The sequence below is a fragment of the Cebus imitator genome, unplaced genomic scaffold (genome assembly GCF_001604975.1).
Source record: "Cebus imitator isolate Cc_AM_T3 unplaced genomic scaffold, Cebus_imitator-1.0 Scaffold188, whole genome shotgun sequence".
NCBI lineage: Eukaryota > Metazoa > Chordata > Mammalia > Primates > Cebidae > Cebus > Cebus imitator.
The window spans coordinates 4,896,013-4,912,717 of NW_016107503.1; the positions used below are offsets into that span (position 1 = coordinate 4,896,013).

Here is a 16,705-nt window from a genome sequence, read left to right on the forward strand (position 1 = left end):
GTTCTCAGCTTCCTTGCTTCCATGGTTCCAGCACCATTCGAAACCTCAAAGAGAGGTTCCACATGAGCATGACTGAGGAGCAGCTGCAGCTGCTGGTGGAGCAGATGGTGGATGGCAGTATGCGCTCTAACACCACCAAACTCTATGACGGCTTCCAGTACCTCACCAACGGCATCATGTGACACGCTCCTCAGGCCGGGAGTGGTGGGGGGTCCAGGGCACCCTCCCTAGAGGGCCCTTTTTCTGAGAAACCCCAAACCAGGAAACCCCACCTACCCAACCATCCACCCAAGGGAAATGGAAGGCAAGAAACCTGAAGGATCATGTGGTAACTGCGAGAGCTTGCCAGGGGGTAGGAGAGCCAGTTGTGGGGTCCAGACTTGCTGGGGCTTCCCTGCCCCCCTGCTCTGTGTCAGTGTTACCACCGGACAGACTCCAGGACTCACTGCCCTCCAGAGAACAGAGGCGATGAACATGAGGGACGCTGGGGCCTTTCTTCTCCTTGTAGGGGTCTGAAGGGCTCTTTCCACAGGCCATCTTTATTCCGTTCTGGGGCCCAGGAAGCAGGGAAGAGTAGGTTCTCGGTACTTAGGACTTGATCCTGTGGTTGGCCACTGGCCATGCTGCTGCCCAGCTCTACCCCTCCCAGGGACCGACCCCTGGCCCAAGCTCCCCTTGCTGGGCGCTGCGTGGGCCCTGCACTTGCTGAGGTTCCCCGTCATGGACAAGGAAGGGAATTCCCACAGCCCTCCAGTGTACTGAGGGTACTGGCCTAGCCACGGGGAATTCCCTACCCTGACTCCTTCCCTAAACCCAGGGAAAAGAGCTCTCAATTTTTTATTTTTTATTTTTGTTTGAAATAAAGTCCTTAGTTAGCCACTTGTGTTATTTCCAGGTGTTTTGGGGGAGTGTGTGGGGGGGAGGGAGATGGGTGATGAGGTGTGAACGGATGCCTCAGTGTCCAAGATGCAGAAGGTACCACACAGAAAGGTTTGCTTTTTCCCTGCCTGTCTTGGTCACCACCACCTTTTCTCTGAGAAGGAAAGGCCTCCCATGTTCTGACTCTCACCCACTTCCTGTCAAGTCCACACTGTCCAAATCACAGAGAGAGGCCTGAATGGAGATGAGACCACAAGCAGTTTAATGGTCTGGTTTTCTCCCTAGTTCCCCCACTGTTAGTATTATTACTACAAGAATAAAGGATTCCTGAGAGCCTGTCCTCTCCTCTCCTCTGGCCCCCTTGACAGGACTCATCCCCACCAACCCCCCCTTGGATTTCTGGGGAAAAAAAAAAGAAGTGAAAGGCACTGCAGGGGTGGGGGGCTTGAGTGCCAGCGAGTTGGTGGGGAGGGGGCACTAGGGCAGGGCCTGGCCCAGAGGAGGAAAGTTCCAGTCCGTGCCTGAAGGAATCGTGAAGGGGTGTGTCCCTCCAAGACACACCCATCAATCCTTCCCCAAACCTGTCTAGCAGGCACACCTAAGTCCCATCCTCCCACCCTAGGCCCACACTGGGGGTTCTGCAGCAGGAGCATAATTAGTGTTGGGCTCAGAAAGGAGGGTCCACGCTACTAGGACTCCAGGGCCAAACCCAAAGGGAGGCTGCAAGTAACTAGAATAATCCTCAAAAGCTTTTCTTCAGGTTGGAGAGAAATTAACAAAATGTGAATGTTAATGAAACTCCCCAGCCCAGGGACCAGGCAGCAGCAGGGAAAGCCAGGCTCCAAGAGGTCAGTCCCAGGCTTGGGCCTAGTTGTCCCCGACAGCCCCCTGCCGAGCCCTGATGAATGCCATGCCATGCGTGCGGAAGTGGGTCTTGAGGTTGAGAGGGCTGTCGCAGCTTTTGCCACAGACCTTACAGGTCAGTGGGCCTCCAGAAGCCGGCAGGGGTGAGTCTCCACCATCGGGGTCAGACCTTGATGGAGGGGCCTCTTCCTCCCCATCACCCAGCCCCAGGGCACTGGCTTTACCCACACCCCGTCTCTTCTTGTGGCTGATGAAACGGTGCCGGTTCAGGGAGCCAGGGGAGGCAAAGCACAAGCCACAGTCGAGGCACTGCTGGGCGCCACCCTCCACCCTCAACCCCACCAGGAGGCTCTGTTCCATGGAGCCACTGCTCCGGTAGCGCAGGGCGCCATGGCCTCCAGATCCAGGTCCGCCCCTGGGGGACTTGGCTGGCGGTGTCGTGCTGTCAGGCTCCTCACTGCAAGAGTCTGAAGACTGGCGGCGTTTCCGACCTGGCCCCTGAAGAAAAGTAGAAGAAATGGCCTCACCACACCCCCCACTGCCCCTGGCACCCCTCCCTCACTTCCTGCGGCCAGGACTCTACCTTCCAGTTTCCTACTCAAAGCCCTAACACAGCAGGCCGGGCCTCTGCCTACCTGGGCTCTGGCACTGGGACCCCGAGCCAGGGTGCTCCCCCGGCCAGGGGACTGGGCCCCAGGTGGCAAGCCGTGCCGGACCTGAACATGTTTCTCCAGGATCAGGCGGCTGCTGAAGGTGCGTTTTCCCTCTGTGCAATACCTGAAATGGGAGAGGGCAGGATGGCAGCAAGGGCACAGCCCGAAGGCCAGGGCCCTCGCTCCTGAGGAGGGGCTGCTGGAGCAGAGGGAGACCTGGTCAGGCCACTGAGACCAACTGTCGGCTCGAAGGTACTCTGGCATATGCAGAGGGTCATGTGCTGGGCAGGAGGAGGAAGTGGGGAGTGGCAGTTACCTGCAGGGGTAAACTCGCTTGATGCCCTCGTGATTGACCCTGACATGGCGCCTCAGGCTGGGGGCAGAGCAGAAGGAGCGCTCACACAGACGGCAGGGAAACTTTTTCACTGACTAGGAGAGCAGGGATAGATGTCAGAGCCAGGCTCCAGGACCCAGTCCCCACTGTCACACCGGCAGTCTCAGTGCCACCCCCAGCCCATGGTACTCTCCTCGGGGCCCACTCACCTTGCCATGCTCCTTCTTCATGTGGCTCACATACTCGTCACGCTCAGGGAACCAGGAGTGACACAGGCCACATGTCCAGCCTCCAGGCCCCCCACCCCCACCCTTGAGGCCTTTGCTCCCTAGTTCCCGCCGGGGCCGTTTGGCTGGACGGGGGAGCTCAGGGGAGCTGGGTACTTCCTCCTCTTCTGAAGATGTAGATGACTCCTCAGTAGCAGGGGCTGCCCCTCCCTGAGAAACAGCCAGCTCCTCGGGCTCAGTCTTGGGGGTCAGCAGGGCACCCCCGGCCCCTTTCCCAGCAGTCTCCTCCAAGCGCCCAGACTGATGGGTGTTCTGTGAGAGGAGACAAGGGAGGTGGCTGTTGTGGGGAAGGGCCTGGCTGTGCCAAAGCCCCCCACTTAAACTTACGTGGCCCCAGCCCCATGTCCGTACAGCTAAGCACGCATTCCCCACTGCTCTGCTCCTGTACCTTGAGATGTTCCAGCATGGTCCTTTTTTGGGCAAAGAGCAGAGGACAAGACGGGCACTTAAAGACACTGACACGCTGGGGCAGCAGGTGCTGGTCGAAGTGTGAGGAGAGGAGGGGTTTGTGAGTGAAGACTGTGTCACACATGGCGCACTTGTAGATCAGCCTGAGGTGAGGACAGTGCAAACATCAGGCAGGGATGGGTGCAGCCCCTCCCCTCTGCCCCCCGGCCCTCCCTCCCTATCCCGTCCCATCCCGTCCCTCCCTAGGCCTCACTTGGCCTGCTGTGTTTGGAAGCTGGGATGCTGGGAGTACAGATGGGCGTGGGCGCTGGGCCCAGACTTGAAGGCCATGGGGCAGATGGGGCACTTGTGGAAAACCTCGCAGTGCGACGTCTGGATGTGGGACTTGATGGAGTTCACACCCCCAAACACAACTGAACAGCTGGGGCACCTGGGGAGGAAGCAGGAGGCCCTGTGGTAATGAGGGAGGCATCTCCATGCCCACCCCAGCACCCCACACTTTTTCTCCGGGACTAGGTAGACTCCAGAAATCAGCAGTGGAACATGAGCAGGGTGGAGAACGGGGGGAGGTGCAGAGGCCGTTCCCCAAGGGAGGCTGCGGAGGCAGAGCTGAAGCTCCAGAGGTGGCCCTCCTTCCCCCATCTCCATTAGGGAGGTCAGGAAGGCAAGACGTACTATCTCAGGGATGAGTTCGCCAAAACAATAGGGCTGAGGGATACAGCAGGGGAGATGGGGGATCTTGAAAGGCCATCTAAGGCTGAGGCTAGGACACATGAAACCCTACACTCTGGAGGAAGGGTCCAAGGCACCTGTATCCTACACGGCGAGAGACATGCAGACAGGCCTCCCGGAGATGGGTCTGAAAATTGGCTTGCAGGAAGTTGCCCCCACACTCAGGACAGACGTGGGGGGGTCGATTCTTATGCATGCGCTGGTGGGCACTGAAGCTGCAGCGATTGGGGAGCATCATGGGGCAGGTTGGGCACACCTGTCGAGTGGGTTAAACAGGTAAGTCGGTGAGGAGTAGCCTGTCCCCATTACTTCTCCAAGCCCCCAATGCCTTCCCAGATCCTGTCCCCACAGGACTGTGAAAGGTGACTCACATTGCTGGTGGCCCCAGGGGCGGGGGGCCCGAGCTGCTGGAAGTGAGCTGCCATGCCAGCCTTGTCCCGGCACTGCTCCTTGCACTCCAGGCAGCGAAAGCACGTGTAAGCAGAGGTGGCAGGGGCAGCAGGCGGCTCTGTGGAGAGCGGCAGGACAGGGGCCTCAGCAGCAACTGTAGTAATGGCAGAGGAGGTGATGGCCCCCTCACCCTTGCCCAAGGCAGGCAAGGCCAGAGGTCCAGAGACAGTTGGGACAGCTACAGGCAGCAGGGGTGTGATGTCTGGCTGCCCCACCATCTGGTCAAGGGCTACAGGCCTCATGACCAAATGTGAGCACTGCATGACAAGCCCCTTGTCCTTGTGTTCACGTGCGTGCAGGAGCAGGCTGCACTTGTTGAAGAAGACCAGGCGGCGGGCGCAGTGGTTGCAGGTGACCTCGATACGCATGCTCCGGCGGTCATAGTGCCGTGCCAGGCTCTTCTCCAGCGAGAAGGCATCCCCACACTCCAGGCAGCGGTAGCCCGTGGGAGGCAGGGCCAGCCCAGCCTCAGCTGGTGGGCTCAGGTTTGGCCTATAGGCAGGGAGCAGGTTCTTACTGTTGAGGATCTTGTTGAAGGCCTCCACCAGGCTGGACTGGGTCCGTGAGATCACTGTGCCGCCCCCTGCACTTGGCCCAGTGGCTGTCTTTGAAGGCTGCACCATCACCACCGAGGCACCATTCACCTTCTGTCCCCCAGTCCCCAGCCCTGCCCGCCCCTCTGCCTTAGGCAGGGCTTGGGGCACCAGACCCAGCACATTCTTTGCAATCATCTTAGGGCTGCTGCCAGCCCCAGGCAGCACCACAGCCTTGCGGGCCACACTGGCTGCCATCAGCATGGCAGTACTGGCGTTTTGGATGGTGGCCACAGGCAGCACAGTGCCTTTCAGCCTTGTACCATCACCCAGCTGGACACTCACTACCTTTGGACCCTCAGGGGTCGGTGTTACAGGGGACAGCTTCAAGAGGCTAGCCTCGGCCAAGAAGGCCCCCTCGGCCAAGGGAGCAGGTGGATCAGGATCTGAGGGGACCCGAGTGACAGTCCTTGTGATATTCCCACAGGATGTTTTGATGGTCTTGATCCGCACCTTAAGAGGCCTAGAGGAGCTGGAAGAGGCAGGAGAGTCGTTGCTGTCCTCATCTGCAGCCTCGGCCCCACTAGAGGGACTCTGGGGACTTCCTGGGGAAGACTTGTCCACTGGCCCCTCATCATCTTCTTCCTTCAAGAGCTGACAGACGGGCACTTTTGGGGAGGCAAGAGGGCTCTGGTGCCCTGGAGACTGCTTGAAGAAGGGCACCCCAGCAACTCGGGGAGGCGAGGCGCTACCAGGGATGCCCGTGGCGTCAGGGCTAGAGCCTGAGCCTTGCTGGGCTAGGCCCTGGGGATGATTGGGACTGCAGCTCTCCTGCTTCAAGGCCCCCAGTGGTGGGGAAGAAACAGGTGGCTGCATGCCTAGGCCATTCTCCTGGACCAGCTCAAAGGGAGAGGGGAAAGGAGGTGGGGTCATAGCCCCCTCCCGAGGGGGAGAGGGTGCAGAGGGAGGCAGGGGATCCGGGTGCTCCCCTGGCTCAGGCCCAAAATGAGCAAACAGGTCCAAGGGAGCTTTGCCTTCCATGCCTTTTTCTTTCCAAGTGCCCCCACTGGGAGGAGCAGGAGAATGGGGGGTTCCTGGGAGGGAAGGTTCAGAGCCCCCAAAACCATTCTGCATTCGATGAGGCCCCACAGCCCGAGCCCCATCTCCTGCTGAGCCTCCAGCCAGGGCCTCGGACTGCTCAGGACACACAGTGTTCTTGACAATGACACTGACTACAGAAATGTCTGTCGGCGGCAGGCCATGGTCAGAGGCCGGGGCTGGAACTCCAGAGTCGTCCCCAGCAGAGGCTGCTGCTGTGTCTCCAGATTCACCTCCCACACTGGGTTCTGGCTTCCCTGGGCCTGCTGGCCCCTCGTTTTCTTCTGGCCCAGAATGGATGGCTTCATTCGCATCAATGTCAGGGATGTCAAAGGCAGCAAGGAGGTCATCAAAATCAGGGGTCTTCATATCCCCCATATCGGCAGGTCCCAGACCTGATGAAAACCGGAATAAAGAGGAGAAACTGAGACATCTGGAAGAGAGATCCTGGAGCTCTTCCCTCAGCATCTCCATATTTATCCTCTCAGAACCCACATGCACTCCAACTTGGGTACACCTCCACCACAGCATGAGTCCTACAAAGCTGCTAGAGATGACTGGTTTGCCAAACCCTAAAATCAGAAGAGGGCTAGTGTCCATAACTTGACAGGCACCAAAATCCAAAGAAAGCAGGGGAAAAGAGTTCTCAGAAATACAGGGAAGGGCCGGGTACAGTAGCTCATGCCTGCAATCCCCATTTTGGGAGGCCAAGGCAGGTGGATCACTTGAGGTCAGGAGTTCAAGACCAGCCTGGCCAACATGGTAAAACCCTGTCTCTGCTAAAAATACAAAATACTAAACAGGTGTGGTGGCACACGCCTGTAATCCCAGCTACTCAGGAGGCTGAGGCAGGAGAATCACTTGAACCCATGAGGTTTAAGGTTGCAGCGAGCTGACATCACACCAACGCACTCCAGCCTGGACAGAGCAAGACCCTATCTCAAAATAAACTAAAGGGAACAGGGAAGGGTAACAGAGCTCAGTGAGCATCTTGGTGGAAACAACTTCTTCCTTCAAGAGCTGACAGATGGGCACTTTTGGGGGAGACAAGAGCGCTCTGGTGCCCTGGAGACTGCTTGAAGAAGGGCACCCCAGCAACTTCTTCTGTGCCCAGCATAGAATGAAATCATCGATACTATTATTGAGGATGATGTACACGATGCTCTAGGTTTAGGGCTCATTCATGTTGGCATGGAATCAATTCATATTCTTCATGAGTCTTCTGGGGTCCACAGAGGTCTGAAAGGCCATGTGTGCAAAGGGGCAATGCCGTGTGCCACACAAGAAATGGTCCTCGTCCAGCTTTATCAGGGGCCTGTGGTACAAGCAAGTTTCTTGAGTGCCTTTTATTTTGCTGTCTGAAAGAAGACACAAATGGCCAGGTGCAGTGGTGCACACCTGTAATCCCAGCACTTTGGGAGGCCAATCACCTGAGCCCAGGAGTTCCAGACCAGCCTGGGCAACATGGCAAAAACCCCCAGGCATGATGGCGAGTGCCTGTTGTCCCAGCTGTGCCTCCCAGCTGACATGGGAGGATCCCCTGAGCCAGGGAGGTCAAGGCTGTGGTGGGCCACGATCTTGCCACTGCACTCCAGCCTGGGTGACAGTGATACCCTGTCTCAAAAAATAAGAAAAGACAGACGGCACAAGTATCTATATATCACAGGGTTACTCTGAGCATGATACGAAATTGCTAATGCAAGAATCACACTAACAATACAATTTACTGTTCCAGCTGGGCCAAGCAAGAATGTGTCGGGTCAAGGAGGAGCTGGAAAGGAATAAGCATTGGAACTCTGGGGCTGGGGTCAGAGGCAAGAGTCGGGGTCACGCAGGATCACGTCTAGGGACCTGGGGCCATCACTGGCACCTGGAGATCTAGTTTGGTCAGTAGGAAGAAATGGACTCAAAGAAATTACCCAAGAGACCAAGATGGAAAGAATAAGACACAGGAACAGAAAGAGACAAAGAGAAGGCAGAGGGGAAAATGGTGATGGCAGCCTGGTCACAAGGGCCCCAGCCTAGGCCTTTCTTGTCATAAACACCTGCTGCTCGCTCACTACCTTCCCCAGAGTGCCCGGCGCTCCCCTAGCCAGCCCCTCCTCCTCCTCCCCTCCCCATCTTGCTCTCTGGAGGCTAAAACTCCCAGAGTACAGGCTCATCCAGCACAGCTGCCACGGTGGGGAAAAGCCAGGCTCCCTCACCCCTCACTGTGTCTGCTCTGAGCTCCTCACCCCGCTCCATTCCCTAACAAACTCCTCACCCTTCAACTGTCCCGTGGCAACAGGAGCCCGGGAAGTCTCACCTAACCTCAACCTGGCCAAGTGCAAAAAATAAAATTAAAAATCCCACAAGAATGATGTGGCACTAAACCAGCAGGGAGGCCAGCTCAGAGTTTGTGGAAGACCCAGGTCTATCCCCTACCGGTGTCTCCCCATGAGTGTTTCTGTATCTAGGAAGAGGCAACTAAAGAATCTATTCCCTGCGCAGGTTGCAGGCCACTTCCCAGGGCCAGTTCTCCCACCTCTCTCCAGCCTTCAGCCTGTAACTGGAGACAGTACCAGCATGTGGCAGCTGCGACTGCTGGGACCAAGGTGGGGGTGGGGGGCAAAGGATACCAACCAGAGAAAGGGGAAGTCCTTCCCTCACCCACCCCTCCATTTAATTCTGCAGACTCCGGGTTTAAACAAAGCCCCTTGTCTCTACAGGCCCTCCTAAGCCGGGCTCCCTCCTGACCAGAAGCCTGAGTTACCTTCCACTCTGGTCCTCAGAAAAGTGGACTGGTACAGCAAAGAGCAGCGGGGACGAGAAGAAAACACCTGCGAACTCAACCGCCACCCCCCGCCAGCCACCTCCCTCTTGGGTGTCCCAGTGGCTTAGAGGTCATCTGATGGCCACCCACCCAGAGCAGACAGTTGACCAAGCAAGCCACTGAGCTCAAGGCCAAGGAGGATCAGGCCTTCCTGCGATTGCTGCGCCCTGTCTCTAGGGCTCCCATCTCTCCCGCCCCCTTTCCCTCTGTGCTTCCCCAAAAGCCAAAGAGGCTAACAGGAAGAGGCTGAATAGGCCCAGGTCGAGTGGGGGCTCCACTGCCTTTTGCCCGGGCCCAGGGCCTGCAGCGCAGAGGAGGGCAAGGGGCTGGCAGCGATTAGGTTGCGGCCAAGCTGGGCAGCGGGCGGAATTAAGTCCCTGCCATCTGCCGAGGGCCGGCGCGGGGAGCAAGTCCTGGGTTGCGAGGAGGGGGCGGGGTGTACACAAGAGAAACTACGAGGGAAACTGAGGCGTGCGACGCTTCTTACTCTCACCTGCGTGCGAGGCGAAGGCCGGGCCTCGGCCAGGCCCGGCCCTTTGGGAGCTGCCACGCAGCACCTGGGGACCCAGGACTACACAGGAGCGGGTGGGGAGGTGGAAAGAGGGGACATGAGAGGGGCCGGTCTCTGAGCGACTCTCAGCTCTTCAGCCGCGGTCGGTCCCAACTCGGACATCGTCCCCTCCCCTCCTGGCGCAGCGGAGCCTCCTCACGCCGCGGACTCCCGAAGGCTCTCTCGAGACTGGAGACTGATCAGTGGGTACGCAGGGGGCCGGGGGCGCAAGCCTGAATCCCGCCCGGGCCTGGAGGCTGACCCGCGCCCAGTCAGGGTGCAGGTTCCGCTCCCGCCTGGCCCAGTTCCCCCGCCCCCATCCCCGGGAACGGACACCATTTTAGGTCGCGACATCCCGCAGCCTCCAGTCTCCGAGCCGCACTTCGGGTGCCTCTCGAGCTGGGAGCGCCAGGACTTGGGGTACAGGACCCTTCTGGGGCTTTACCCGGCTAGGGGCTGTGGTTTCAACAGGCCGGGAGTTTCGCCCATCCACCCCAATGGACGGAGGCGGTGTCTGGGCCTTCCTAGAAGCCGCCCCAGGGGGCGGCGCGGAGAAGGGGGTAGTTGACCAAGTGGGGGAGGGGCGGGGGTATTTACCCGCCCCCCCCAGGGGGCGGAGCCAAGGGCGGGTATTTACCCCAGGCACGCTTACTTGTTCCGCTCCTCGTGCGGGCCGAGACCCGGCGGTCTCTACCCCACTCCAGCCACCGCCGCCACCGCCGCCCTCCCCGCGGCCGCCGCTACTTCCTGCTTCTCTCCGGTTCAGCCTCCCCCCTCCTTCTCCTCCCTCCGCGCTCCGGGTCTGGGCTGCCCGCTTTCGCACTCGCCATTGGCCCTTGCCTCCGTCGCTCAGCCCTGCGCCCCTCCTAGCCCGGCACTGGGTTGGCCTTAAGTACTGCCGCTCGGAACTAGCCCTGCACAGTCCTCTCATGCTCATTGGGCAAGGGGCCGAGGCCCTCTGAAGATACCTCTCCCCATTGGCTGCGCCGGGGTCCGTCTGCCCCATCTGCAGGTCTCGAAAGCGATTGGCCTCCGCCACTGTCGCTTAGAAAGAAGCCAGCCAGCTTCCCCGCTCTCCTGCTGAAGGGGGAGCCCCCAGGTGCGTCTCCGCCCCTGGCTCCCTATTGGCTGCTCGAAGCTGATGTTCACCTTCGCGAATCTAAGGAACCCAGCTTCTGTATGGTGGGCTCTTTGAGCAGAACCGCATTGACTCGGAGTGGAGCTTGGAGGTGTAGGTCCGTTTGCGCTGTTTCAAACTAATCCCTTGTCATTGAAGCCGTGCAGAAGTCACAGAATGGGACGCCACCCCAAACATTACGTCATCCGCTGACCATTTCCTCGCGGTCTTCCCACCGTCTAAATCGCCATATAATCGGATGGATAGGGTCCTCGCACAGGCCAGCTCCTGGGCGACAGCGTAACCCGTCGCTCCTCCCTCTGCGGGAGTGCCTGGACGGGGCACGAGATTTGGAGCGTGGAAGGAACCTGGACCTAAAGGTTGCGAAAGGCTTGCGGACCGGAAGCGGGGGAGGTGACGTTAGGAGTGCGGCGTGGCCTGGGCTATTTCCAAAGAGGCCTTAAAGGGGCAACTGATAGGCGTCCTAAACATGGGCTGGAGGAGACCCTCGGCTCCATTTCCCATTTAAGAGCCCCCCTTTTCCTCCGCCCCCAGCACGGAGTAGTGGGTGGGGTCAAGGTCGAGTTTTCCCGCGCTTTGTTGCTCCACCCCCTGGAGGCGGGGGAAAGGGAGGAGTCGCTGAGAAAATCAGTCTTTTTGATGCTCTAATAGCACTCACTGGCAGAATTCATCTGCAAGCCCAGCTTGCCACCTCGCGCACGGAGCCCTTAGCACTGTGGTTTTTATTTTTTATAATTACTTTTTTTGAGGCAGGGCCTCGCTCTGTCACCCAGGCAGGAGTACAGTGGTGCGATCACGTCTCACTGCAGCCTCAACCTCCCAGGCTCCAGTGATCCTCCCGCCTTGGCCTCCTGAATAGGTGGGACTACACGTGAACGCCATCATGTCCAGCTAATTTTTTATTTATTATTATTATTTTTTTTTTTTACGAGTTTCGCTCTTGTTGCCCAGTCTAGAGTACAATTGCGCAGTTTCTGCTCACCACAACCTCCTCCTTTCGGGTTCAAATAATTCTCCTGCCTCAGCCTCGTGAGTAGCTGGGATTACAGGCATGTTACTTAGCCCGGCTAATTTTGTATTTTCAGTAGAGACAGTTTCTCCATGTTGGTCAGGCTGGTCTTGAACTCCTGACCTCAGGAGATCCGCCCGCCTTGGCCTCCTAAAGTGCTGGGATTACAGGTATGAGCCACCACGCCCGGCCTTAATTTTTAAATTTTTCGTATAGACGGGATTTCGCCAGGTTGCTCACGTTGGTCTCAAGCAATCCTACAGACGTAAGCCACCGCTTCCTACCTTGGAGAGGTTTTTTTTTGTTTTGCTTTGAAACGGTCTCATTCTGTCACCCAGACTGGAGTGCAGTGGCGTGATCTCGGCTCACGGCAATCTCCGCCTCCCAGGCTCAAGCGATTCTCCTGCCTCAGCCTCCCAAATAGCTGGGATTACAAGCGCATGCCACTACCCGCCCAGCTAATTTTTGTATTTTTAGTAGAGATGGGGTTTCACCATATTAGCCAGGCTGGTCTCGAACTCCTGACCTCAAATGATCCACCCGCCTCAACCTCCCAAAGTGCTGGAATTACAGGCGTGAGCCACCGCGCCTGGGCGAACCTGGGAGGCAGAGGTTGCAGTGAGCCAAGATCGTGCCATTGCACTCTAGCCTGGGCAACAAGAGGAAAACTCTGTCTCAAAAAAAATAATAATTGGAAAAAACAAAGTTTCGAATGTAAATGTGCTTTGTAAAGTAATTGGCAGTTGGGATTAGTGTGCCCTTTCTCTCGGAGCCTTGCATCCTGCGTGCTCAATCCGCCTGCATTTGCTCCCAGTTGCTCCAGCTCAGGTGCTCTTCCTTCTCTGAACAGCTAATTAAGGGTCCCTAACCCGATGTAACCAACAGGCATTACATTTCTGCCTCTTCTTCTGGTCTCCCTATACAGAATAACAATTACTACTCATATACACATAATATTATGGGTGGCTCACACCTGTAATTCCAGCACTTTGAGAGGCCTAGGTGGGTGGCTCATTTGAGCCCTGGAGACAGGCTGTGCAACACAGCAGGACTCCGCCTCTACAAAATATTTGGAAAAAAAAATTAGCCTGAGGTGTTGGCAGGTCCCTGTGTTCCCAGCTGCTTGGGAGGCTAGGATGGAAGGATCACTTGAGCCCATGAAATCAAAGCTGCAGTGAGCTGTGATCGTACCACGGCACTCCAGCCTGGGAGACAGAGCGAGACCCTGTCTCAAAAAAGAAAAAAAAAAAAGATAAACTTTATATATTATTAATAACTCATGTAATCTTTACCACAACCATGCAAGGGTGGTACTGGGGATGCAGCAGTGAACAAAGCAGACAAGAAGCCGTGTCATGAAACATATTCCTAAGGAGAAGACAATCAATATTAGAAATGATACCTGCCAAGGAATAAAATAAAGCAGAGCTATCGAGCCGTGAAAAGACATAGAGGAATCCAGTGCGTATGACCAAGTTAAAGAAGCCGATCTGAAAAGGCTGCATGCTATATGAGTCCAGCTATGTGGCATTCCAGAAAAGGCAAAACGAGAGAGAGTAAAAAGATCACTGGTTGCCAAGGGTTCAGGTGGAGGGAGAGGGATGAATAAATGGAGCACAGGAGACCCTAGGACACTGACACTATTCTGTAGGATACTGTAATAGTGGATACATGGCATTATTCATCCATGGTCAAAAGCCATGGAATGTACAACACAGTGAACTTTAATATAAACTATGGGCTTTTGTTAACAATAATGTATCCAGGTCTGGCCTGGTGGCTCACACATATAATCCCTGACCTTTAGGAGGCCAAGGCGGGCGGATCAACAAAAAACTTTAAAATTAGCTGAGCTCAGTGGTGCACACCTGTAGTCCCAGCTACTCAAGAGGCTGAGACAGGAGAGTCCCTTGAGCCGAGAAGTTTGAGGCTGCAGTGAGCTATGATCTTGCTGCGGCACTCCAGCCTGGGCAACAAAGTGAGACCCTGTCCCTTAATAATAATGTATCCGACCGGGCGCTGTGGCTCACGCCTGTAATCCCAGCACTTTGGGAGGCCGAGGCGGGTGGATCACAAGGTCAAGAGATCGAGACCATCCTGGTCAACATGGTGAAACCCTGTCTCTACTAAAAATACAAAAAAATTAGTCGGGCGTGGTGGCACGCGCCTGTGGTCCCAACTACTTGGGAGGCTGAGGTGGAAGAATTGCTTGAACCCAGGAGGTGGAGGTTGCAGTGAGCCGAGATTGCGTCACTGCACTCCAGCCTGGTAACAGAGCAAGACTCCATCTCAAAATAAATAAATAAATAAAATAATAATAATAATGTATCCATATTGGCTCATCAGTTATAACAAATGTACCACACTAATGCAAGATATTAATAAATAATAGAGTAACCTGAGCAACATGGAGAGACCCCATCTCTACAAAAAACTTTTTTTTAGTAGCCTGGCATAGTGGTGCACACCTGTGGTCCCAGCTACTTGGGAGGCTGAGGCGGGAGAATCACCTGAGCCCTGGAGGTCAAGGCTGCAGTGAGCTGTAGTCACACCCCTGCACTCCAGCCTGGGCAACAGACCAAGACCTTATCTCAAAATAATAACAACAATAGGGGAAACTGGAGAAAGAGGATGTGTGGGAGCTCCATTTTGTGCTCAATTTTTCTGGAAGCCTAAAAATGCTGCAAGAAATAAAGTATGTTAATTTAAAAACAAAAACAATTAAAAAACAAAGCAGGGAAGTATGACAGGAAGTGTGGGAGGGTTGCAGTTTTAGATAGGGTGGACAGTATAAGCCTTTCCAAGAAGGTGGTGGTGAAGTAAAGGACCGAAGGAGATGAGGGAGTGAGCCATGCAGCTATCTGGGACAAGAACATTCCCGGAAGAAGGAACAAGTATGACGTCCTCAGATGGGCGTGGGTTCCAGAGCGGTAAGGGGGTGGGAGGGGTGAGATGGAGGCTATGGGAAGGTCTTTGGCGTTTTCTCAGAGTGGGATACGAAGCCATCAAAAGGAGACAGATGACATGGTGGCCTGACTTATTTTTTAAAACGGCTGGAAGTAGGGTGTGGGAGAAAGAAAAAGACTCCAAAGAATGGGGGCTGAGGAGGTAGTTGCCATTTCTTGAGCTGAGAAGGCTACAAGAGCAGCATGCTTCTTTTTTCTTTTTTGAGAGGGGGAAGAGTCTCGCTGGAGTGCAATGGCACGATCTCGGCTCACTGCAACCTCTGCCTCCCAGGTCCTGGTTCAATCAGTTCTCCTGCCTCAGCCTGCTGAGTAGCTGGGATTACAGGCACACGCCACCATGCCCGGCTAATTTTTGAATTTTTAGTAGAGATAGGTTTTCAGCATGTTGGTCAGACTGGTCTCTAACTCCTGACCTCGTGATCCGCCCACCTCGGCCTCTGGAAGTGCTGGTATTACAGGTGTGAGCCAGCACTCCTGGCTGGAGAAGTATGTTTTAGGGGTTAGGTCGGTAGCTCAGTTACAGTCATGTTAAGCTATTACACATCCAAGTGGAGAACAAAAGTGGGTGTCATCGGCTTATGGATAGTATTTAAAGCCCAGGTCAGAATGGATGAGACCACCAACAGAGGTTTGAAAGGAGAAAAAGTCCAAGGATTGAGCCATGGGAAACAAAAGATCAGGGAGATGAGAAGAACAGCAAAGAGGAAAGAAGGAACAAGGAGAGTGTTGTGACCTTCAAGCTAAATTTAAAAAGTGTCTCGGCCGGGTGCGGTGGCTCACGCCTGTTATCCCAGCACTTTGTGAGGCCGAGGCAGGCGGATCACAAGGTCAGGAAATCGAGACCATCCTGGCTAACACGGTGAAACCCGTCTCTACTAAAAATACAAAAAAATTAGCCAGGCATGGTGATACAAGCCTGTAGTCCCAGCTACTCAGGAAGCTGAGGCAGGACAATCGCTTGAACCTGGGAGGTGGAGGTTGTAGTGAGCTGAGATTGTGCCACTGCACTCCAGCCTGGGCAACAGAGCAGGACTCTGTCTCAAAAAATAAAAATAAAAAATCATCTCAAGAAAGAGGAATAGAGAGTGATAGTCAGATGCCACTAAAATGTCAAATAGGATGAAGCCTGAGAATTGACCAATGGATTAAAGCAAAAATGGAGGTCCCTGGAGATCATGATCAGGAGATTTGATGGACTGGTGGGGACAAAAGCTTGCCTGGAATGGGTTCAAAAGAATGGAGGAGGAGAAAGAAAAGTCACTATAAAACTCTTTCTAAGGAAGGAAGGAGAAAAAAGAGACAGTAACTGGAGGGAAAAGAGCAATCAGGAAAAGACTATTTCTTTTCTTTTCTTTTTTTTTTATAAAGATGGGGATTCACCATGATGGCCAGGCTGGTCTTGAACTCCTGACCTCAGGTGATCCACCCACCTCGGTCTCCCAAAGTGCTAGGATTACAGGCGTGAGCCACTGCACCCGGCCAATTTCTTTTAATATTTATCTTTTTCTCTTATCAGGTTTTCCTGACCCAAGGAAAGGACTATTTCAAGGTGAGAAAGTTATGGTATGTTAGTATACTGGTGGGAAGGATCCTGTAGACAGGAAAAACTAAAGTTGTAGCAGAGCGATCAGGAAAGTTCCTAGAGCCATGTCCTTCAAAAGGTGAGCGATAGGGTCCAGTTCACAAACAGAGGAATTGCTTTACGCAGGGGCAGGGACGGTTCCCGAATAATAATTGGGAGAGAAGGCAGAGTGAGCGAACATGTGTCGAGGAAGCTGGGGAGCTGTGGGGTATCCCTCTGTTGCTTCTGTTGTCTGTTGGTATAAGAAACAATAACACGTGTCGTCAAACTCTTTTTTTTTTTTTTTTTTTTTGAGACGGAGTTTCACTCTTGTTTCCCAGGCTAGAGTGCAATGGCGCGATCTCGGCTCACCGCAACCTCCGCCTCCTGGGTTCAGGCAATTCTCCTGCCTCAGCCTCCTGAGTAGCTGG

The 16,705-nt window shown here is 55.1% G+C and overlaps 2 protein-coding genes and 1 long non-coding RNA gene across 6 annotated transcripts in view; 2 read left to right on the forward strand and 1 right to left on the reverse strand.

The window, feature by feature from the left end:
- The window catches only part of PI4KB (phosphatidylinositol 4-kinase beta), a 33,893-nt gene extending 33,014 nt beyond the window's left edge, over window positions 1-879 (forward strand). Inside the window, exon 12 of the mRNA XM_017546282.2 lies at window positions 1-879. Within this exon, the coding sequence (XP_017401771.2) occupies window positions 1-182 (182 nt within the window). The 3' untranslated portion in view covers window positions 183-879.
- Window positions 847-11,245, reverse strand: ZNF687 (zinc finger protein 687). Of its 4 annotated transcripts, XM_037744898.1 has the most exons (10): window positions 10,253-10,534; window positions 6,734-6,810; window positions 4,529-6,633; window positions 4,235-4,413; window positions 3,679-3,855; window positions 3,406-3,568; window positions 2,940-3,269; window positions 2,713-2,825; window positions 2,379-2,520; window positions 847-2,241 (listed from the first exon to the last, which is right to left on the reverse strand). In XM_037744898.1, the coding sequence occupies exons 3-10, from the start codon at window positions 6,614-6,616 to the stop codon at window positions 1,747-1,749; spliced, it is 3,687 nt and encodes a 1,228-aa protein (XP_037600826.1). In that variant the 5' UTR covers window positions 6,617-6,633; window positions 6,734-6,810; window positions 10,253-10,534; the 3' UTR covers window positions 847-1,746. The 4 variants fall into 4 exon arrangements, with proteins under 4 accessions (XP_037600826.1, XP_017401765.1, XP_017401766.1 ...); XM_017546276.2 differs by lacking the exons at window positions 6,734-6,810; window positions 10,253-10,534 and adding an exon at window positions 10,569-11,245; XM_017546277.2 differs by lacking the exon at window positions 6,734-6,810.
- Window positions 11,019-16,705, forward strand: part of LOC108316438 — an 18,248-nt gene continuing 12,561 nt past the window's right edge. The window contains exon 1 of the long non-coding RNA XR_001830334.2: window positions 11,019-11,097. This is a non-coding gene — a long non-coding RNA (uncharacterized LOC108316438). The remainder of the gene's footprint in view (window positions 11,098-16,705) is intronic.

Coding starts and splice junctions, on each gene's coding strand:
- ZNF687 (XM_017546276.2), bottom strand. Junction 4,414..4,528: donor CCCCTGGGGCCACCAGCAAT/GTGAGTCACCTT, acceptor CCCACTCGACAG/GTGTGCCCAACCTGCCCCAT. Junction 2,521..2,712: donor AAGCGAGTTTACCCCTGCAG/GTAACTGCCACT, acceptor CTCCCATTTCAG/GTATTGCACAGAGGGAAAAC.